Source organism: Schistocerca cancellata, chromosome 1 (assembly GCF_023864275.1).
Source record: "Schistocerca cancellata isolate TAMUIC-IGC-003103 chromosome 1, iqSchCanc2.1, whole genome shotgun sequence".
NCBI lineage: Eukaryota > Metazoa > Arthropoda > Insecta > Orthoptera > Acrididae > Schistocerca > Schistocerca cancellata.
This window is the reverse complement of record NC_064626.1, coordinates 1,048,654,644-1,048,678,837: the sequence shown is the minus strand read 5'-3', so window position 1 is coordinate 1,048,678,837 and position 24,194 is coordinate 1,048,654,644. Positions and strand designations below refer to the sequence as shown.

Here is a 24,194-nt window from a genome sequence, read left to right as displayed (position 1 = left end):
TGACGGGGGATCAGATCCTGGACCTATGGATTTGTGGATTGACACAGCCTACTCAGTCATAATGTTGAATACAGAAGACTATACAGTAATAAGCTATTTTTGTAGGAAAAATGTGGAGAAAGGAGGAAAGGCCAGACCATGTCGAGAAGGAAAGAGAGAGTGTAGAGGAGGAAGGAAAATCAAAAAGCAAGAGGCGACAGTTGAGAAGAGAAAAGTAGCGAAAAGAAATTCAGGTGACAGAAGAGTTAAAAATGGGATGGTAGAAAAAAGGGTGAGTGTGGTTGCAAAATAAAATGGAACAGAAATAGAGGCTGATCTGAAGAAAAAGAAATAAAAGGGGTAAAGGTGGGCACACTGACTGGAAGCAAGGGAAATGTACAAGACAAATTTAGACTGGGTCTGGAAGGGTGGGCAGTTGAAAGGATATGTTGGAAGGCCAGATCCTACCTCCATAATTCACAAAATTGCTGTACTGTGGATGATCTTGTGGGGCCTTTGTGAAGCAACAAGCACTTAGGTGTCGTGAGTGCTTGATCCACAACTGCATCCTGGATATTCCCAATGCAGTACATTATGTGTGTTCTTCCATATGCATTACAAGTTTTATGGTAGTCTTCCCAATGCAGAAAATACTGTACTTAATAAAGGACCAGTTGCTATATCATGTGAGGAGTCTCAAGTGTAGCCCTACCTTTAATGTTGTAGGTGGGGATATATGGCAGCTTCTAATTAGATTAGATTAGATTAGATTTACTTTCATTCCAATTGATTCGCAGTGAGGAGGTCCTCCAGGATGTAGAACATGTCAGAAAAACAGCAATACAAGACAAATATTTACAACTCAAACCAATAAGCTAATGTACCATTCCACAGGTCCCAAATGAAATGATCATCATTTTTTAATGAACACTATATGAAAGAATTATTTTACAAATACTAATGCACTGAACTTGAAATAAAAAAGTTTATTTATTTATTTATAAGGTAATGAACATGTAATACAACTACTATAATACTTATTTACAATGAACACATTACTGCACTGAAATGGTGCAGAAGTTAGAGTGTACTTACACACACACACACACACACACACACACACTTATACTCATTTACAATGAACACATTACTGCATTGAAATTGTGCTAAAGTTATATTGTACTTATATATATATACACACACAAATCAGTTGGTTCTACTGAGAAATTCATCAATGGAGTAGAAGGAGTTGGCCACCAATAAATCCTTTAGGCTTCTCTTAAACTGAATTTCATTGGTTGTTAAGCTTTTTATGGCTGCTGGCAAGTTATTGAAAATGTTGTTCCTGAATAATGCACACCTATTTGAACAAGACTAAGTGACTTTAAATCCTTGTGAAGATTATTCTTATTTCTAGTATTGATTCCATGAATTGAGCTGTTGGTTGGAAAGAGTCATATATTTTTAATGACAAATTACATTAAAGAATAAATATATTGGGAAGCAGTAGTTAGTATTCCTAGTTCCCTAAACAGGCTTCTGCAGGATGTTCTTGAGTTCACACCACATATAACTCTTACTGCATGTTTTTGTGCCCGGAAAACTTTAGCTTGGCTTGATGAATTACCCCAAAAAATAATCCCATATGACATTATGGAATGAAAGTAAGCATAGTATGCCAGCTTTTTCATTTTTATATCACCTATGTCTGACACAATTTGCATTGCAAATAGAGATTTGTTAAGACACTTCAGCAGTTCTGTGGTGTGCTTTTCCCAGTTGAATTTATTATCAAGCTGTAATCCCAAGAATTTAACACTGTCCACTTCTTCTATCTGCTTGTCATCATATGTTAGACATATACTCTTGGGACACCCCTTACAAGTTCTGAACTGCATGTAGTGTGTTTTTTCAAAGTTTAGTGACAAGGAATTGGCTAGGAACCAATGATTAATGTCCACAAATATTTTATTAGCTGATCTTCTTTCTAAGACTGCACTTGATTTGCTATTTATTGCAATGTTTGTATCATCGGAAAACAAAACAAACTTGGCATCTGGTAATGTGACTGATGAAAGGTCGTTGATATACACAAGAAAAAGTAAGGGCCATAAAATGGAACCTTGTGGGACCCCACATGTAATTAGTTCCCAGTTGGATGATGCCTGATAGCTTGATACATGTCTCTTTCCTAATAACACCCTTTGTTTCCTGCCAGAGACATAAGACTTGAACCATTTTGCAGCATTTCCTGTTACACTATAATATTCTAATTCACATAAATGGATATTGTGATTTACACAGTCAAATGCCTTTGACAGATCACAAAATATAGCAGTTGCTTGCAATTTTTTATCTAATGAATTAAGCACATTTTCACTGCAAGTGTAGATAGCCTTCTCAATATCAGAACCCTTTAGAAATCCAAACTGTGATTTTGACAGTATCTTATTTGAGATAAGATGGTTATAAAGCTGATTGTACATTACTTTTTCTAAAAATTTTGAGAATGCTGGCAAAAGTGAAATTGGACAGAAATTTGATGCTATTTCCTTATCTCCCTTCTTAAACAGTGGCTTAACTTTAGCATATTTTAACCATTCAGGAAATATTCCACTGATAAACGACTGGTTGCACAGATAGCTTAATATGTTACTTAACTCACAATCACATTCTTTAAATAGCTTTGTTGATATTTCATCATACCCACTAGATGTTTTTGATTTTAAAGATTTTATGATGGATATTATTTCTGCTGGGGTAGTGAGGGTCAAATTCGTATTATGGAAGTTACTTGAAATGTCTGGTCTGAGGTATTCCATAGCAGCATCTACAGAACCTGACAACTCCATCTTTTCAGTAACAGTTATGAAATGTTTGTTAAAAAGTTCTGCAACACTATACACATCTGTCACCAATGTATCATTTACTCTTAAGGCTATTTGTCCCTCTTCATGTCTGGTTCTACTGGTCTCCTCCTTCACTATATCCCATATTGTCATCTGATATGACTACCTTTCCCTTGTAATATATTTGCTTTGATGTCCGTATTACAGTCTTTAATATTTTGCAGTATTTCTTGTAATGCGCTATAGCATCAACATCGGAACTGTTTTGGATTGACAGATACAGTTTTCTTTTTGTTTTACAAGATACCCCTGTTCCTTGAGTAATCCATGGCTTCTTTGTAGACTTTGCTCCAACCTTGGTAAGTTTTTGGGGAAAACAGTGTTCGAATAAGGTAAGCACTTTATTAGCAAAAGAGTTATATTTTTCATTCATGCCAAGAGCACTGTAAACATCAGTCCAGTGAATGTCTCTGAGGAGTGTCTTAAAATAATCAATTTTTGGCTTATTGATCACTCCCTTGAGCTCAGATTTAACAAATTTTATATCCTGTTCAGTGTTAACATTTAACAGAAGGAACTGCATGTCACGATCTGAGAGGCCATTGACTATTGATTTTATAATATAATTTTGTTCATTGGAATTTTCTATAAAGATATTATCAATGGCTGTTTGTGAGCAATTGGCTACCCTAGTGGGGAACTTTACAGTGGGAATTAAGTTGAATGATAGTGTCACTAACTCAAATAAGTTCCTATTGGGAGAGTCTTTAACCCTTTGAACGGAACATCGGTCTGAGATACCGCCATAGTTGACATTAACAATGCTAACGGCGCTGCATTGTTCGTGAGGGTGGGGAGAAGCCCAGTAATCTTCAGTCGGGTCCCGAACCGCAGCTGGCCAACAACGTATTGTCGGCGCATGCATTGTTTTCAAGTAAGTAGAATTTTTGTTACGTATTGTCGGTCTGTGAGACCGTGTTCCGAAAAAATGCATTCCCCTCCCGGTCTGACAGACCGGGTGTTCCTAAAAGTGTCAAATTTTTGCCGGTCTCCCAGACCGGTGTTCCTAAAGTATCACGCATTTGTCGGTCTGTATGACCGATGTTCCACTCTTTGAACTCTTCTGTTTTCTGTGTAGCAACATTTCATCTATTTGATTGAAATTTTTGCCACCACACGATGCTTAATACTTTTGTGTTCATAGAAGAACGAGAAAAAAGTGTAACAACTCGTATTTAACGTTTTAATTTTTCCTCTTTCCGTTTTTCACACACATTCTCCAATTTACCGCGCAAACTTATTACAGCGATAGAATTATCCCCATTAAATTTCGTTAAAACTCATTTTTCCCTTTTTCCTTGCAGGTTTACAATGGAAGGTCCGAAATATGTTTCAAATCGGTCGAAAAGAATTGTAGCCCTTGCACGCTCTCAAAATTACCTTGAAGAATCAGACTCGGAAGTGGATTCAGATGAATCATGCATTCCAGATGAGGACCTTACTATCCAAGATCTTCGCAATGAAACAGATAATGACGATGACTCTCCCAATGATGATGATCGCGATGATGAAACTATTCGAGAAATATTTGAAGTCGAAAATACCGCAGTTCGCGAAGAAACTGGAGAGCAACCACAGTCTGACATAACTTCTGGTGGAAGCAGACTAATCACTCCACAGAAGCCTGCTGATGTTGCTAGCTCATCTACGCGTTCTGATGACACTCTAGATGAGAGTCGTCTTCCAGTTTCTTACTACGGAAGAAACAAGTGTTTCACATGGTCATCAACTCCTGTTCGCTCTAAGACGCGAACAGCAGCATCCAATATAATAAAGGTACGGCTATCAAAGATACAAGGGCTTGCTCTTACCGTGGGGAAAAACCCACTCCCAGGTGAAGTGTGGCGCCTTTTGTTTACTGACGACATGATTGAGACGATTGTAAAGCATACTAATGAAAAGTTGGCCAAAATTCGTTCTGTTATTGAACTAAAAGAAAGTGTAGCTTACAGAGACACTACTGTGCAGGAAGTGAACGCTGTGATTGGAGTCACAGTTCTTTGCAGCATATTCAAATCTGCGAGGGAGCCTATGACCTCGCTGTTTTCCACTTCGGTCTTGGGGAGGCCAATTTTTCGATCAATAATAACAGAAAAGCGATTAGGAATATTGCTTAGGGCATTTAGATTCGATGACTCGAGCACGAGGGAACAGAGGGAAAAATATGACCCAGCTGCTGCCATTACAGACATATTTAATAAGTTTATTTGGAACTGCCAACAAATTTATAGCCCTGGAGCGCATTTGACAGTTGATGAAACTTTGGTGCCTTTCAGAGGGAGGGTTAAATTTCGTATATATATGCCGAATAAACCGGCTAAATATGGCATTAAGGTCATGGGTCTGGCAGATGCACACAATGCATATATTTACAATGCCTACATCTACTCCGGCAAAGGCTGTGATGGAGCCACACTTTCTACAGCAGAAAAGAAAAAGAGCATTCCCACGCAGTCTGTAATCCGCCTATCTAAAGGGCTGTATGGCACAAACAGAAATATTAGTTGCGACAATTGGTTTTGTTCTGTGGAACTTGCCCAGGAGCTACTAGCTCACAATTTGACATTAGTTGGGACACTAAAAAGAAACAGACCCCAGATACCAGCAGAATTTCAAGCAAGAAGCGATCGTGAAATTGGGTCCAGCCTTTATGGCTTTACGAAAGAAATGACTCTGCTTTCTTATGTCCCAAAAAGGAATAAGGCAGTCCTACTTCTTTCGTCAATGCATCATTCCAATTACACTGACGTTTCAAATGATAAACCTGAAATCATATCTTTTTATAACGCCACAAAAAGTGGAATAGACACGCTAGATATGAAGTGCAGTGTTTATTCTACTAATCGCAAAACAAGAAGGTGGCCGTTGGCTATTTTTTACCACATGGTGGCCATGGCTGGATCAAACGCAAGTATACTTTATGGACTTTTTGGAGAGAAGAAAACCGTATCACGTTTTGATTTCCTGAAAAGAGTTTCTCTATATTTGGTCTACGATTTCGTAAAATCCCGACTGGCAATCTCCAATCTGCCTCAAGAGCTACAAAGTATTATTTCATCTTTAGAAGAAGAGGCAGCAAAAGAAAAGCAAATCGTTAGCCAACGGAATAAATTTGTTGTTCGAGTTGATGAGTGTCCGACGGACACACTTGGTAAAAGAAAAACCTGTCGATTTTGTCCATATCAAAAAAAGAGGAAAACTGCCTACAAGTGTATTTCTTGCGAAGAACCAACGTGCTTGGAGTGTTCACGAAAAGTGTGCAAGACTTGTGCAATTAAAAATAAAAGTTAAATTTTTTCTTTGCATTACATTTTAGTATTCATTTTCTTTGTGTTGTAACTATAATAATGTAAAAAAAAGTATTTCTAAAGGAGTAATGTGTAAACAACAAAACACTGCAAATTAAAGTTTTTCCTAGTAATAAACTTGAATTTACTGGTATTTTAACAAATATTATGGTTCAAAAACCTATTATTATGTTTAATTACACCTTAAAGAGAGAGAGAAGCAACGTAGAAGTGCGGAAAAGTCATAAAAATAGAGAAAAATACACTTTAAATGTCCTAGCGGTCTAGCAGACCGATGTTCCATCTTACCGCCGAGTAAACGATGTTCCGGTTAGAGGGTTAAGGAAGTCTACATTGAAATCACCAGCAACCACTATTTCTCTGTTTTTGGTTGTTAAATGGGCCAGTACAGCTTCAAGGTGGTTTACGAACAGATTAAAGTTACCTGCAGGTGCTCGATATACACTTAATATTATGAAGGATTTTTTTGTGAAATTCTACTTCTGTTGCACATACTTCCATATGCTGTTCTAGGCAAAATTTATGAATGTCTATGTTCTTAAATTTATGACAGTTCCTGATGAATTTGGCAACTCCTCCTTTCTCCATTTCTGATCTACAAAAGTGAGATGATAACCTAAACCCTGTAACACTTAAAAGTTCTATACCAGTGGTCACATGATGTTCAGAGAAGTGAGATCAATTGTAAGGGTAAGAAAAAAAGGAAGTAAGTCTAGGTGTAATATTGCAATGATCTTTAGAGGTAGAGGGCAAAGTCAGATGTTGTTGTTGTCGTGGTCTTCAGTCCTGAGACTGGTTTGATGCAGCTCTCCATGCTACTCTATCCTGTGCAAGCTTCTTCATCTCCCAGTACCTACTGCAACCTACATCCTTCTGAATCTGCTTAGTGTATTCATCTCTTGGTCTCCCCCTACGATTTTTACCCTCCACGCTGCCCTCCAATACTAAACTGGTGATCCCTTGATGCCTCAGAACATGTCCTACCAACCGATCCCTTCTTCTGGTCAAGTTGTGCCACAAACTTCTCTTCTCCCCAATCCTATTCAATACTTCCCCATTAGTTATGTGATCTACCCATCTAATCTTCAGCATTCTTCTGTAGCACCACATTTCGAAAGCTTCTATTCTCTTCTTGTCCAAACTATTTATCGTCCATGTTTCACTTCCATACATGGGTACACTCCATACAAATACTTTCAGAAATGACTTCCTGACACTTAAATCTATACTCGATGTTAACAAATTTCTCTTCTTCAGAAACGCTTTCCTTGCCATTGCCAGTCTACATTTAATATCCTCTCTACTTCGACCATCATCAGTTATTTTGCTCCCCAAATAGCAAAACTCCTTTACTACTTTAAGTGTCTCATTTCCTAATCTAATACTCTCAACATCAGCCGACTTAATTCGACTACATTCCATTATCCTCGTTTTGTTTTTGTTAATGTTCATCTTATATCCTCCCTTCAAGACACCATCCATTCCGTTCAACTGCTCTTTCAAGTCCTTTGCTGTCTCTGACAGAATTACAATGTCATCGGTGAACCTCAAAGTTTTTATTTCTTCTCCATGGATTTTAATACCTACTCTGAATTTTTCTTTTGTTTCCTTTACTGCTTGCTCAATATACAGATTGAATAACATCGGGGAGAGGCTACAACCCTGTCTTACTTCCTTCCCAATCACTGCTTCCCTTTCATGTCCCTCGACTCTTATAACTGCCATCTGGTTTCTGTACAAATTGTGAATAGCCTTTCGCTCCCTGTATTTTACCCCTGCCACCTTTAGAATTTGAAAGAGAGTATTCCAGTCAACATTGTCATAAGCTTTCTCTAAGTCTACAAATGCTAAAAACGTAGGTTTGCCTTTCCTTAATCTTTCTTCTAAGATAAGTCGTAAGGTCAGTATTGCCTCACGTGTTCCAGTATTTCTACGGAATCCAAACTGATCTTCCCCGAGGTCGGCTTCTACTAGTTTTTCCATTCGTCTGTAAAGAATTCGTGTTAGTATTTTGCAGCTGCGGCTTATTAAACTGATTGTTCGGTAATTTTCACATCTGTCAACACCTGCTTTCTTTGGGATTGGAATTATTATATTCTTCTTGAAGTCTGAGGGTATTTCGCCTGTTTCATACATCTTGCTCACCAGATGGTAGAGTTTTGTCAGGACTGGCTCTCCCAAGGCCGTCAGTAGTTCCAATGGAATGTTGTCTACTCCAGGGGCCTTGTTTCGACTCAGGTCTTTCAGTGCTCTGTCAAACTCTTCATGCAGTATCGTATCTCCCATTTCATCTTCATCTACATCCTCTTCCATTTCCATAATATTGTCCTCAAGTGCATCGCCCTTGTATGTTGTTGTTGTGGTCTTCAGTCCTGAGACTGGTTTGATGCAGCTCTCCATGCTCCTCTATCCTGTGCAAGCTGCTTCATCTCCCAGTATCTACTGCAACCTACATCCTTCTGAATCTGCTTAGTGTATTCATCTCTTGGTCTCCCTCTACGATTTTTACCCTCCACACTGCCCTCCAATGCTAAATTTGTGATCCCTTGATGCCTCAAAACATGTCCTACCAACCGATCCCTTCTTCTAGTCAAGTTGTGCCACAAACTTCTCTTCTCCCCAATCCTATTCAATACCTCCTCATTAGTTACGTGATCTACCCACCTTATCTTCAGCATTCTTCTGTAGCACCACATTTCGAAAGCTTCTATTCTCTTCTTGTCCAAACTAGTTATCGTCCATGTTTCACTTCCATACATGGCTACACTCCATACAAATACTTTCAGAAACAACTTCCTGACACTTAAATCTATACTCGATGTTAACAAATTCCTCTTCTTGAGAAACGCTTTCCTTGCCATTGCCAGTCTACATTTTATATCCTCTCTACTTCGACCATCATCGGTTATTTTACTCCCTAAATAGCAAAACTCCTTTACTACTTTAAGTGTCTCATTTCCTAATCTAATTCCCTCAGCATCACCCGACTTAATTTGACTACATTCCATTATCCTCGTTTTGCTTTTGTTGATGTTCATCTTATATCCTCCTTTCAAGACACTGTCCATTCCGTTCAACTGCTCTTCCAAGTCCTTTGCTGTCTCTGACAGAATACCAATGTCATCGGCGAACCTCAAAGTTTTTACTTCTTCTCCATGAATTTTAATACCTACTCCGAATTTTTCTTTTGTTTCCTTTACTGCTTGCTCAATATACAGATTGAATAACATCGGGGAGAGGCTACAACCCTGTCTTACTCCTTTCCCAACCACTGCTTCCCTTTCATGCCCCTCGACTCTTATAACTGCCATCTGGTTTCTGTACAAACTGTAAATAGCCTTTCGCTCCCTGTATTTTACCCCTGCCACCTTCAGAATTTGAAAGAGAGTATTCCAGTTAACATTGTCAAAAGCTTTCTCTAAGTCTACAAATGCTAGAAACGTAGGTTTGCCTTTTCTTAATCTTTCTTCTAAGATGAGTCGTAAGGTCAGTATTGCCTCACGTGTTCCAACATTTCTACGGAATCCAAACTGATCTTCCCCGAGGTCGGCTTCTACTAGTTTTTCCATTCGTCTGTAAAGAATTCGCGTTAGTATTTTGCAGCTGTGACTTATTAAACTGATAGTTCGGTAATTTTCACATCTGTCAACACCTGCTTTCTTTGGGATTGGAATTATTATATTCTTCTTGAAGTCTGAGGGTATTTCGCCTGTCTCATACATCGTGCTCACTAGATGGTAGAGTTTTGTCATGACTGGCTCTCCCGAGGCCATCAGTAGTTCAAATGGAACGCTGTCTACTCCCGGGGCCTTGTTTCGACTCAGGTCTTTCAGTGCTCTGTCAAACTCTTCACGCAGTATCTTATCTCCCATTTCGTCTTCATCTACATCCTCTTCCATTTCCATAATATTGCCCTCAAGTACATCGCCCTTGTATAAACCCTCTATATACTCCTTCCACCTTTCTGCCTTCCCTTCTTTGCTTAGAATTGGGTTGTCATCTGAGCTCTTGATATTCATACAAGTGGTTCTCTTCTCTCCAAAGGTCTCTTTAATTTTCCTGTAGGCAGTATCTATCTTACCCCTAGTGAGACAAGCCTCTACATCCTTACATTTGTCCTCTAGCCATCCCTGCTTAGCCATTTTGCACTTCCTGTCGATATCATTTTTGAGACGTCTGTATTCCTTTTTGCCTGCTTCATTTCTTGCATTTTTGTATTTTCTCCTTTCATCAATTAAATTCAATATTTCTTCTGTTACCCAAGGATTTCTATTAGCCCTCGTCTTTTTACCTACTTGATCCTCTGCTGCCTTCACTACTTCATCCCTCAGAGCTACCCATTCTTCTTCTACTGTATTTCTTTCCCCCATTCCTGTCAATTGTTCCCTTATGCTCTCCCTGAAACTCTCTACAACCTCTGGTTCTTTCAGTTTATCCAGGTCCCATCTCCTTAAATTCCCACCTTTTTGCAGTTTCTTCAGTTTCAATCTGCAGTTCATAACCAATAGATTGTGGTCAGAATCCACATCTGCCCCAGGAAATGTCTTACAATTTAAAACCTGGTTCCTAAATCTCTGTCTTACCATTATATAATCTATCTGATACCTTTTAGTATCTCCAGGGTTCTTCCATGTATACAACCTTCTATCATGATTCTTGAACCAAGTGTTAGCTATGATTAAGTTGTGCTCTGTGCAAAATTCTACCAGGCGGCTTCCTCTTTCATTTCTTAGCCCCAATCCATATTCACCTACTACGTTTCCTTCTCTCCCTTTTCCTACACTCAAATTCCAGTCACCCATGACTATTAAATTTTCGCATCCCTTCACTATCTGAATAATATCTTTTATTTCATCATACATTTCTTCAATTTCTTCGTCATCTGCAGAGGTAGTTGGCATATAAACTTGTACTACTGTAGTAGGCATGGGCTTTGTGTCTATCTTGGCCACAATAATGCGTTCACTATGCTGTTTGTAGTAGCTAACCCGCACTCCTATTTTTTTATTCATTATTAAACCTACTCCTGCATTACCCCTATTTGATTTTGTATTTATAACCCTGTAATCACCTGACCAAAAGTCTTGTTCCTCCTGCCACCGAACTTCACTAATTCCCACTATATCTAACTTTAACCTATCCATTTCCCTTTTTAAATTTTCTAACCTACCTGCCCGATTAAGGGATCTGACATTCCACGCTCCGATCCGTAGAACGCCAGTTTTCTTTCTCCTGATAACGACGTCCTTCTGAGTAGTCCCCGCCCGGAGATCCGAATGGGGGACTATTTTACCTCGGGAATATTTTACCCAAGAGGACGCCATCATCATTTAATCATACAGTAGAGCTGCATGTCCTTGGGAAAAATTACGGCTGTAGTTTCCCCTTGCTTTCAGCCGTTCGCAGTACCAGCACAGCAAGGCCGTTTTGGTTAATGTTACAAGGCCAGATCAGTCAATCATCCAGACTGTTGCCCCTGCAACTACTGAAAAGGCTGCTGCCCCTCTTCAGGAACCACATGTTTGTCTGGCCTCTCAACTACTTCATCCCTCAGAGCTACCCATTCTTCTTCTACTGTATTTCTTTCCCCCATTCCTGTCAATTGTTCCCTTATGCTCTCCCTGAAACTCTGTACAACCTCTGGTTCTTTCAGTTTATCCAGGTCCCATCTCCTTAAATTCCCACCTTTTTGCAGTTTCTTCAGTTTTAATCTACAGGTCACAACCAATAGATTGTGGTCAGAGTCCACATCTGCCCCTGGAAATGTCTTACAATTTAAAACCTGGTTCCTAAATCTCTGTCTTACCATTATATAATCTATCTGATACCTTTTAGTATCTCCAGGGTTCTTCCATGTATACAACCTTCTATCATGATTCTTAAACCAAGTGTTAGCTATGATTAAGTTGTGCTCTGTGCAAAATTCTACCAGGCGGCTTCCTCTTTCATTTCTTAGCCCCAATCCATATTCACCTACTACGTTTCCTTCTCTCCCTTTTCCTACACTCGAATTCCAGTCACCCATGACTATTAAATTTTCGTCTCCCTTCACTATCTGAATAATTTCTTTTATTTCATCATACATTTCTTCAATTTCTTTGTCATCTGCAGAGCTCGTTGGCATATAAACTTGTACTACTGTAGTAGGTGTGGGCTTCGTATCTATCTTGGCCACAATAATGCGTTCACTATGCTGTTTGTAGTAGCTTACCCTCATTCCTATTTTCCTATTCATTATTAAACCTACTCCTGCATTACCCCTATTTGACTTTGTGTTTATAACCCTGTAGTCACCTGACCAGAAGTCTTGTTCCTCCTGCCACCGAACTTCACTAATTCCCACTATATCTAACTTTAACCTATCCATTTCCCTTTTTAAATTTTCTAACCTACCTGCCCGATTAAGGGATCTGACATTCCACGCTCCGATCCATAGAAAGCCAGTTTTCTTTCTCCTGATAACGACATCCTCTTGAGTAGTCCCCGCCCGGAGATCCGAATGGGGGACTATTTTACCTCCGGAATATTTTACCCAAGAGGACGCCATCATCATTTAATCATACATTTAATTATACATTTAATCATACATAAAGTCAGATAGAGGAAGGAAATTATCCGTGTCCTATTCAAAGCATTCAATTTCAGGAAGCATTAGAAAACTTATATCAGGATAATCAGATGGGAATTTGCACTCCATTTCTCTCTCACTGTAGTCCAGTTGAGAGGTTTCTGCTCTGTCTGTAATTAGAACATGGTTGATAGGAAGGCAAAGATTGACATGCGAGAGGATTGGCGCCAGAAAATGACACATTTGGTAGTAGCATATGATGATATTTGCTTTACAGAAAACTGCATAAATAGTCTCAACTGGACAAAGGCAAGATTCATGCACTATATAGCACACACATCTTGGTACGTTAGCAATGAGTGTTCTTAAGAAGGTAGTCAGTCAGGCAGTAGTAGCCAACCGAGACAGACACAGCAACAGTGAAGTAACTGCTTTTGTGACATTTACGAGTTCCTAACTTATGTGCTTTAATAGTTTAGTTTCTTGAGTTTGTGCATGCATATTTTATATCTAATAGCCATTGTTCTTGCATTTTCATTTCTGCCGGAAAGTTAACAGATTTTGTGACATATTATAAGTTCCTAATCAGGGGAAAATTATTTAGTTTCACCTGAGTGCTTCGGTAGTTAGGTTTTTGAATATCTGCATATTATTAGATACAGTTCCTGTGTTTTCGTCAGGGTCTACAGTAGAGTTGTGTAACACGTGCCGATAGTCCATTTATCTGCATAGTTTGGTTTTCTACTGCCTTTAGTATAGACACGGACTGCGACTGTTGTGTGCGGATGCGAGCCGAGTTGGTGACACTTTGCTCTCAGCTTCAGGCTGTGATGGCTTCGGTTACTCAGCTTGAGGCTGCAGTGGATGGGCACCACTGTTGTGGGCCGGCCGTGGGGATCCAACAGACATCAGTACGTCCAAGTCCTCCGATCAGTCCTCACCGGTGGCCAACCCAGTTAATGCTCACACTGAGGCTGACCCCTCACATGTGGTCGAGTGGGAGGTCACTCAGGGGCGAAGCAGGTGGCGAAAGACATCCCAGGCGGCCACACATAAGGCTTCCCTGGTTTGTCTGACAAACAGGTTCCAGGTGCTGTCTGTGGCTGACACTGTCGCTGAACCAGATGCTGTCGCCTGTCCCGTTTCAGAGGAAACCACTCAGCCTGCAAGATCCGGGCAGTCAAAGAGGAGGGGAGTAATTGTAGTTGGGATCTCCAATGTTAGGCACGTAATGGGGCCCCTTAGGGACTTGGCTGACAAGAAGGGTAAGAAAACCAATGTGCACTCCGTGTGCATACTGGGTGGAGTCATTCCAGATGTGCAAACGGTCCTCCCGGATGCCATGAAGAGCACAGGGTGCAGCCAACTGCAGGTGGTTGCTCACGTCAGTACCAATGATGTGTGTCACTTTTGATCAGAAGAGATTCTCTCTGGTTTCAAATGGCTAACAGGAGTGGTAAAGGCTGCCAGTCTTGCTTGCAAGATGAAACCAGAGCTGACCATTTGCAGCATAGTCGACATGATCAATTGTGAACCTCTGGTAGAGAGCTGAGTGCAGGGTCTAAATCAGAGGCTCAGACACTTCTGCGACCGTGCAGGCTGCAGATATCTCGACTTGCGCCAAAGGGTGGTTGGGTTTCAGGTTCCGCTGAATAGGTCAGGTGTCCACTATATGTAGGAGGCGGCTACATGTGTAGCAGGTGCTGTGTGACATGAACTAGGCAGTTTTTTAGTTTAGAGGGTCTCTGGAAAACACAACAAGGGCTTCAGTCACAAAGGGTGCAGGCTGAATACAGGAAGAACGTAGATACAGGAACCATTGGTGTAACAGATGTAAATTGTCATAGCTGTGTTGGGACAGTACCAGAGCTCCAAGTGCTAATAGAAAGCACTGATGCTCAAATCGTTATAATCACTGAAAGCTGGCTAAAGCCAGATATGAGCTCAGCCAAAATTTTTGTGAATAACATAATTGTGTTCCGAAAGGATAGGCTAAACATGATTGGCGGTGACGTGTTTGTTGCCGTTAGCAGTAGTTTAACTTGTCGTGAAATTGAAGTAGCTACTTCCTGTGAGTTAGTATGGGCAGAGGTCATTGTTGGCAACCGGAATAAAATAATAATTGGATCCTTTTACCGACCTCCCAATTCAGATGATACAGTTGTTGAAAGCTTCAAAGAAAACTTTAGTTTGATTTCAAACACGTACGTAACTCATATGATAATAGTTGATTATGACTTTAATTTACCCTCGATATGTTGGCGAAAATACATGTTTAATTCTGGAGGTACACATAAAATATCATCTGAAATTGTGCTAAATGCATTCTCTGAAAATTATTTCGAGCAGTTAGTTCATGAGACCACGCAAATAGTAAATGATTGTCAAAACACACTTGACCTCTTATCAACAAATAACCCTGAGTTAATAACGAGCATCAAAACCAATTCAGGGATTAGTGAACACAGGGTTGTTGTCGCGAGATTGAATACTGTAATCCCCAAATCCCTGAACAACTGTAATCCCCGAATCCTCAAAAAATAAGCAAAAAATATAACTATTCAAAAAAACCGATAAAAATTCACTTGACACCTTCCTCTAGACAATCTCCACTCATTCCAAATTAATAATATAAGTGTAGACCAGATGTGGCTTAAATTCAAAGACATACTATTGGCAGCAATTGAGAGATTTATACCAAATAAATAAACAAACGACAGAGCTGATCCTCCTTGGTACACAAAACAGGTTAGAACACTGTTGCAGAAACAACGAAACAAATGTGCCAAATTTAAACACACGCAAAATCCCCAAGATTGGCGATCTTTTACAGAAGCTCGACATTTAGCACAGACTTCAATGCAACATGCTTATAACAGTTTCCACAGCGAAACTGTCTCGAAACCTGGCAGAAAAATCCAAAGAGATTGTGGTCGTATGTGGAGTATGCTAGCGGCAAGAAACAATCAATGCCTTCTCTGCGTGATAGCAATGGAGATACTATTGAAGACAGAGTTGCCAAAGCAGAGTTACCATGCACAGCCTTCCAAAATGCCTTCACAAAAGACGATGAAATAAATATTCCAGAATTTGAATCGAGAACAGCTGCCAACATGAATAGCGTACAAGTAAATATCCTCGGAGTAGTGAAGCAACTTAAATCACTTAAGAAAAGCAAGTCTTCTGGTCCAGACTGTATACCAATTAGGTTCCTTTCAGAGCATGCTGATGCATTAGCTCTATACTTAACAATCATATACAACCGTTCACTCAACAAAAGATCTGTGCCCAAAGACTGGAAAGTTGCAAAGGTCACACCAATATTCAAGAAAAGTAGTAGGAATAATCCATTATATTACATGCCCATATTGTTAACGTCGATATGCAGCAGGATTTTGGATATCGTGTTCGAACATTATGAATTACCTCGCAGAAAACAGTCTATTGACACACAGTCAACATGGATTTAGAAAACATTGTTCTTGTTAAATGTAACTAGCTCTTTATTCGCATGAAATTTTGTGTGCTATTGACAAGGGATTTCAGACTGATTCTGTATTCTGGATTTCCAGAAGGCTTTTGACATTGTTCCATACTTCCATACAAGTGGCTTGTAGTGAAATTGCGTGCTTATGGAATATCATCTCAGTTATGTGACTGGATTTGTGATTTTCTGTCAGAGAGGTCACAGTTCGTAGTTGATAGAAAGTCATCGAGTATAACAGAAGTCATTTCTGGAGTTCCCCAAGGTAGTGTTATAGGCCCTTTGCTGTTCCTTATCTATATAAACAATTTGGGAGACAATCTGAGCAGCCGTCTTTGGTTGTTTGCAGATGACGCTGTCATTTATCGACTTATAAAGTCATAAGAAGATCAAAACAAACTGCAAAACGATTTAGAAAAGATATCTGAATGGTTCGACAAGTGGCAGTTGACCGTAAATAACGAAAAGTGTGAGGTCATCCACATGAGCACTAAAAGGAATGAGTTAAACTTCAGTTACGTGATAAATCAGTCTAATCTAAAAGCCGTAAATTCAACTAAATACCTAGGTATTACAATTACGAACAAATTACATTTGAAGGAACACACAGAAAATGTTGTCGGGAAGGCTAACCAAAGACTGCATTTTATTGGCAGGACACTTATAAAATGTAACAGACCTACTAAGGAGACTGCTTACACTACGCTTGTCTGTACTCTTTTAGAATACTGCTGCATGATGTGGGATCCTTACCAGATAGGACTGACGGCGTACATCGAAAAAGTTCAAAGAAAGGCAGCAAGTTTTGTATTATCGCGAAATATGGGAGACAGTGTCACGTAAATGATACAGGGTTTGGGCTGGACATCATTAAAAGAAAGGCGTTTTTTGTTGCGGCGGAATCTTCTCATGTAATTGCAATCACCAACTTTCTTCTCCGAATGCAAAAATATTTTGTTGACACCGACCTACATAGGGAGGAATGATCACCATGATAAAATAAGGGAAATCAGAGCTCGCACGTAAAGATAAATGTGTTCATTCTTTTCGCACGCTACTGGAGATTAGAATAATAGAGAATTGTGGAGGTGGTTCGATGAACCCTCTGCTAGGCACTTAAATGTGATTTGCACAGTATCCATGTAGAAGTAGATTAATAGCAATTTTTTCACAGTTTCCCTGGTAATAACAACAAACATGTCAAAATTCACACAGCCATGGCATATATTTAGCAAAGACATACATTTTACCCTTCAAAATATTTTCAATACATATTATGTACAAATAACAACACTTTAAAAAAATTTCACATTTCCGCTTTACAAATAAATATCTTACACATGTCTGTAGACAGGGTTCTATTCCTAATTCGTCTGACACTTGTTATAGAATAGCATGTATGCAGATGTTTGAAGAACTTCTGTCAGTGATGTTTCCATAACTTCTGTGTCTGATATGCAGTACCAACTGTAACAAAAAAAGTTACTGGTTTTAGAGCTATTTTCATAAAATATACTTCCATACATAAAACATTTACATAGGAAATAAAAAATATCTTGAAAATTTCCATGTTCATAGGATGGCTAGACTTAAAATTATTGGTCAAAGTGAAATAAAATCACAATTGTGGCCATACAAAGGTACTTACTTGCTAACAGAAAGTGGAAGTATTACCACTGCAAGTCCAAAGCACGAAGTAATACCATAGGTGAGTTCCTAAATTTTGAAAAGTTTAAAATTACTGATGAACACGCATATACTTCATTGTAAGTCCAGTGTTGTTGTCACTCTCAGTCTTGTAATCCCAAGGGACATAGTGATGGATGATGCCATACTATCAATAGTATGCCTTATTACACCTTTGTTCAGTGGGTGAGCAGCAGAGCATCTTTGGATGGCTGGTCACACGAGTCAGTCAGATGGACAATTAAGACCAAGTGGCCAGAGTGCCATTCTCATTTCCATTTGACAGCTAATGTGTTTATCTCCATAGACTACTGAAGTACTGATGACAACCCTGCAATACACTGATTATATCTGTATATTCTTTGGACTGAACATGTTATTTGTTCAAGAGGACTGGACCCTGCTTAGAATCTGGGTGTACTGATGTCTGCCTACTGCTAATACTCTTGAGGAATGTGATATCATTTCCGCCAACAAAACAAGTTTTTGACATGCTTACACAAACTATGGAGATTTATACAGTATGTGAATTCCCAGTTTTCCCGCCCTTAAGGACACACGAGACTTAAAAGCTTTGGAGAGCAGAGCACTGCAATGACTGACTGCAGACAGTATTTGTTACTATAAAGTTGCAACTCTGGACCTTGAAGGTCAAATGCCAACTAATTTAAATCAAACTGTAATTGTTTTCCATATAATGTTAGTCTACTAATATTGTGTATGTGCTACATCAGTACAGTCATTGGTGGCCTGGCAAAGTATGATACTGGTATGAATAGGACAAGTAAATGTTTGTAACAATAATATTGTGAACTGCAATTTATTGGTCTTATAACATTCATAATCGAAATTACTTGACATGTTCTACATGCAGGGTAAGCTCATTGCTTGGCAGACCTATGGAACAGCTAAATAACATTAGGTTTTTTTTTGACAGCCCTTCAAAAGTGTCTGAAGGCGAATTATCTAGGTTTGGAATAGGACCAAATCCATAATGAAATTTGATGGTCTCCGCATTTAATGTTCCCCCAGTCTTAGTTTAGTTTTGTTCTAGTGGTTCTAGCGGCACCATTCATTCATCAATTTAATCCTCTGCTCCTTGTTATGAGGAGATGACTCCACCCATGAAAGAGGATTGCTGTTAATGCCATAACATTTTCATTTTCTAAGCACACTGCTGTACAAAACTTAAGGACAAAAGTAAATTTCACATTTTGCGTCACTGCCATGTAACAGAGCTTCATGAAACTTGAACAATACACAGTAAGAACTGCTATCATCTAGCACAGAAGGTAAGTGAAAGAAATCCACAATGAGACACACAGAAATGACACTTTTATTCAAAGACAATAATTACACTGAAGTCACACTGATTTATGATGGTCCCCTGGACATTACAAAATTTGCAAATTGGTTCTTAATAGGGTGTGTTTGATCACCACAGACAGCAGTGCAAGCTGTGTAATGAATGTGCCCCCATGTTGGTCTGGAAGTTGGTAAGGAGTTCTTGTGGTAAGACATTCAACTTCTCCACCAATGTGGTTGACAACTTCTGAATGATTGTTTGTGTATATGGATCTGCTGCAATATGTCTTTCCAATATATCTCACACGTGTTTGATGGGACTTAGGTCAGAGGGTGGGCAGGTCAGTCCATTTGCTGAATACCCAAGAGCCCCTCCACTTGTATTGTTCATAGGGATAAGTACACCCATGCACCTTATACCTCCCCACATTATAACTGGACTTCCAAAACAATTATGTTCTACAATTTTCTTGGATCCATCATATGTTCCCACCTCACACCGTATGAGGGACCACCAAAACAATAATATTCAACAATGTTCTTGGGTACCTTACACTGTATGAGCGTATGTCCAGAATTACTATACAGACCGAATATGCTCCCATTCAAGAACATCCCGCACCCCACTCCTTGTTGGCCCAATCCCAATGCACTTAGCACCATCACAAATCTTTGAACATGGTACACTCACTGGTCAACATCACTGTTACACTGTACTCCTTGCCCACATGCATCTTTTCAGGGGTGCATTTGGTCCTGTGCTCATTTTTATGGATGATAACATGAAACTGTATTGAACAGTGTAGGTGGAAGAGCTCTGTCTTACATTGTCAATAATTACATATCTTTTGTAAGAAGTGACAACTTTATAGCTTGATCCATACAGCATCTCTGTATGAAGTTATAAAGCTGTCAAATCTCTCAAAAAATACATAATTGTTCACAATATAAGACAATAAGAAAATTATGACCATAAAGAAATCCAGTATATAAATATGTTATAAAACTTAATGCAAGTAAACCTGAATGAAGTTAATAAGCTGTCAAAATACAACCAACTATAAAATTTTATGGAAAACACATTTGTTCATTATATGAAAACAAGAAAATAGCGACCCGACACAGATGCAGTCCATACATACTTTATGAACAACTTAATGTTGCACTAGAAAATGCCCACAATACTGAAATATGCTTATAGTATAAGGGGTGTTCAAAAAGAAACAAGCTGGAGGCATAATTACAGAACCAGTACCTGTGTGTTAGAAGTATTGATCCTGGCTGTTGAGACACTTGTTCCATTGTGACACAAGGCAGTGAATGGCTGTCTCATAAAATTCCCGGGGCTTCGATGTCAACCAGTTCCGCACATACAGCTGGACGTCGTCATCCGAGGTGAATCATTTGCCCCTCAGAGCCTTTTTAAGGGGACCAAAAGTTGCATAATCACAGGGAGAGAGGTCCGGACTGTACGGAGGGTGGCCAAGAACCTCCCATTTGAATTTCTACAGGAGTGCTGCGACTATGTTGGTCATTTGAGGCTTTGCATTGTCATGGAGCAGAATGACCCCACAGGTGAGACTGCTTGGTCATTTTGATTTGATCGCTTGGCGAAAGGTGGTCAAGGTTTGCGAGTAACGCTGGGCATTCACTGTTGTCCCATGCTGCAGGAAGTAAATCAGAAGGGAGCCATTTTGGTCAAAGAAGAACGTCAGCATAATGATTCACCTCAGATGACGACGTCCAGCTGTACGTGCAGAACTGGTTAACATCGCAGCCCCTGGAATTTTATGAGAAAGTCATTCATTGCCTTTTGTCACAGTAGGATAAGTGTCTCAACAGTCAGAGCCAGAGCCAGGTATCGGTTTCTGAAATTATGCCTCCAGGTCGTTTCTTTTTGAATGCCCCTTATACAAAAGAACAATAAAATTTAAGCAGCTAACAGAAAATAACTATTCATTAAAAAGTCCAGTTAGAAAATTTTGGAGGTTTTTCAAGTATACTTTTTGAGTATAATAGTTTTAGGGGCAGCGGTCTCTGGTGGTGTGTTATGAGTAATAATGTCATTACTGTTTATTAGGCTTGTTATCCCAATTAGTTTTGTATTTGTGAAAATACCTCCACAACAGTAAAAAAGTCCTGTAATATGCAATCACAAAAATGTACTACACAAAATACAAAGTAAAGGAAACATCCTCAGACTGTTTCAAAAGTACTGTGTATAACAGAAACCTATTTACACTACTGTGTATCACTATTAACATACAACCACTGCTCGAAAAACAAACCTGAGAGAGAACAGAGCAGTATGAAATGGAAGCTTGATGATGACAGTGAAGAGCCTTTAATATTATCAACAGCAAGTACCATGATGAAATGGAACCAGTACAGGGGTTGAGCAAAAACATGGAAACACCATGAGTAATGCTCACTTGAACATAAATACAAATGCTAGGAAAATCTGCAGGTGGTGCTGTTGTATTAGACCACGAACAGCATCTCCGTAATTTCAACAAGTCGCAAATGCCAGTCGTGATCAGAACAGTATTCTATTTAATTATGATAGTATTATGTCAGAGCTAAATGAATTCCAATATAAGCAAATTGTTGGTGCTCTTATAATGGGAGGTTCCTTAACCAAGTTAGTCGAAGTGTTTTGTGTTTCAAGAGGCACTCTATTGAAGATTTATATAGCATACAGGGAAAGCACGAAAACATCACCTGCGAAGTCACAACGTTGATGAAAGTGTGCGTTAAGTGATCATGACAGACGGCCACTGAAGAGGACTATGACAAAAAATAAGAGGACTACGCTGCACATGTCACTGCAAAACTGAATGTCACACTCGTGAACCCTGTCAACACCACAACAGCATGAGGGGAATTCCATATGCTGGGAACTGCAGGGTGAAATGGAATTCCAAAATCACACTTCAGTGATGCAAATGCCTGTAAAAGGAAAACATGGTGGCACAACCACAAAACAAGACCATAGTGCAATGGATGAAAGTAATTTGGTCAGGTGAGACTTGTTGCACACTATTTCCAACTTCTGGCTGAATTAATGTCTTGTGCATGCTGTCCCAAGCCTTCTTGCTGCCAAGAATGAAACATGATGGGGTTTTGGTGATGATTTTGGCAGCCATATGGTGGTATTCCATGGATCCCGTTGTTACTCTGCAAAACCACACTACTGCCAAGGATTATGTCATCACTGTGTTATCCACACCACGGTACAAAATTTGTTCCCAAATAGTGATGCTGTGTTCCAAGAAGACAGAGCCCTGTTCACAAAGCTGGCATTGTCCACTACCAGTTTTGTGAGTTTGAGGATGAATTGTTCCATCTCCCTGGCCATCATAGTTGCCAGATCTCAAATAATATTGAGTGTTTTGTGGTCTACTTTAGAGAGAAGGGTGCATGATCCCTATCCACCTCCATCATCATTACCTGAACTTGTCACTACTTTGCCAGAAGAATGGTATAAGATTCCCTTGAAAACCATACAGGATCTGTATTTATCCATTACAAGATGAGTGGAAGCTGTTTTGAATGCCAACAGTTTTCCTACACGTATTAGGCAAGGTAATGTGCTGTGTTTTTGGTGTTCCATATTTTTGCCCTCTCCCAGTGTGTTTCCAAACACAAACAAACCATGAACCATTTACATGTGCACTGCTGTGCAGTATTTTCAGTGCAACACAGATACAACAATAAATGGGGGTAAGGAATCAAATAAAACACAATTATCTATAACAAACCACTGGAGACCATGTCCCATATATCATAATACTAATAAAATATTTCTGAGCAATGTCTGAATTTTTTCCTTGGAGAGCAGGTTCACCTCGTATGATGAATAAGAGAAGAATACAAGACATAAAAAAAATATACACTATGTGATCAAAAGTGTCTGGACGCCCCCCTAAAAACATACGTTTTTCATATTAGGTGCATTGTGCTGCCACCTGCTGCCAGATACTCTGTATCAGTGACCTCAGTAGTCACTAGACATCATGAGAGAGCAGAATGGGGCACTCCGCAGAACTCAAGGACTTCGAACATGGATGTCACTTGTGTCATACGCCTGTACGTGAGATTTCTACACTCCTAAACATCCCTAGGTCCACTGCTTCCAATGTGATTGTGAAGTGGAAATGTGAAGGGACACATACAGCACAAAAGCGTACAGGCTGACCTCATCTGTTGACTGACAGAGACCGTCGACAGTTGAAGAGGGTCATAATGTGTAATAGGCAGATATCTATCCAGACCATCACACAGGAATTCAAAACTGCATCAGGATCCACTGCAAGTACTATGACCATTAGGCGGGAGGTGAGAAAACTTTGATTTCATGGTTGAGCAGCTGCTCATAAGCCACACATGATGCCAGTAATGCCAAATGACATCTTTCTTGGTGTAAGGAGAGTAAACATTGGATGATTGAACAGTGGAAAAACGTTGTGTGGAGTGATAAATCATGGTACACAATGTGGTGATCCGATGGCAGGGTGTGGGTATGACAAGTGCCCGGTGAACATCATCTGCCAGCATGTGTAGTGCCAACAGTAAAATTCGGAGGCAGTGGTGTTATGGTGTGGTCGTGTTTTTCGTGAAGGGAGCTTGCACCCCTTTTTGTTTTGAATGGCACTATTACATCACAGGCCTGTGGTGGAGTGGTTACACGACAGCAACATCCCTGTAATGGACTGGCCTGCACAGAATACTGACCTGAATCCTATAGAACACTTTTGGGATGTTTCGGAACGCTGACTTTGTGCCAGGTCTCACCCACCGACATTGATACATCTTCTTAGTGCAGCACTCCATGAAGAATAGGCTGTCATACTCCAAGAAAACTTCCAGCACCTGACTGAATGTATGCCTGCGAGAATGGAAGCTGGCATCAAGGCTAAGGGTGGGCCAATACCATATTGAATTCCAGCATTACT

General features: G+C 39.7%; 1 protein-coding gene across 1 annotated transcript in view; it reads right to left on the bottom strand.

Annotated features, from left to right (window-relative positions):
* Nucleotides 1-17,448: 17,448 nt before the first annotated feature.
* The window catches only part of LOC126090436 (ubiquitin carboxyl-terminal hydrolase 30), a 109,964-nt gene continuing 103,218 nt past the window's right edge, over nt 17,449-24,194 (bottom strand). Inside the window, exon 9 of the mRNA XM_049906986.1 lies at nt 17,449-17,715. Within this exon, the coding sequence (XP_049762943.1) occupies nt 17,613-17,715 (103 nt within the window). The 3' untranslated portion in view covers nt 17,449-17,612. The remainder of the gene's footprint in view (nt 17,716-24,194) is intronic.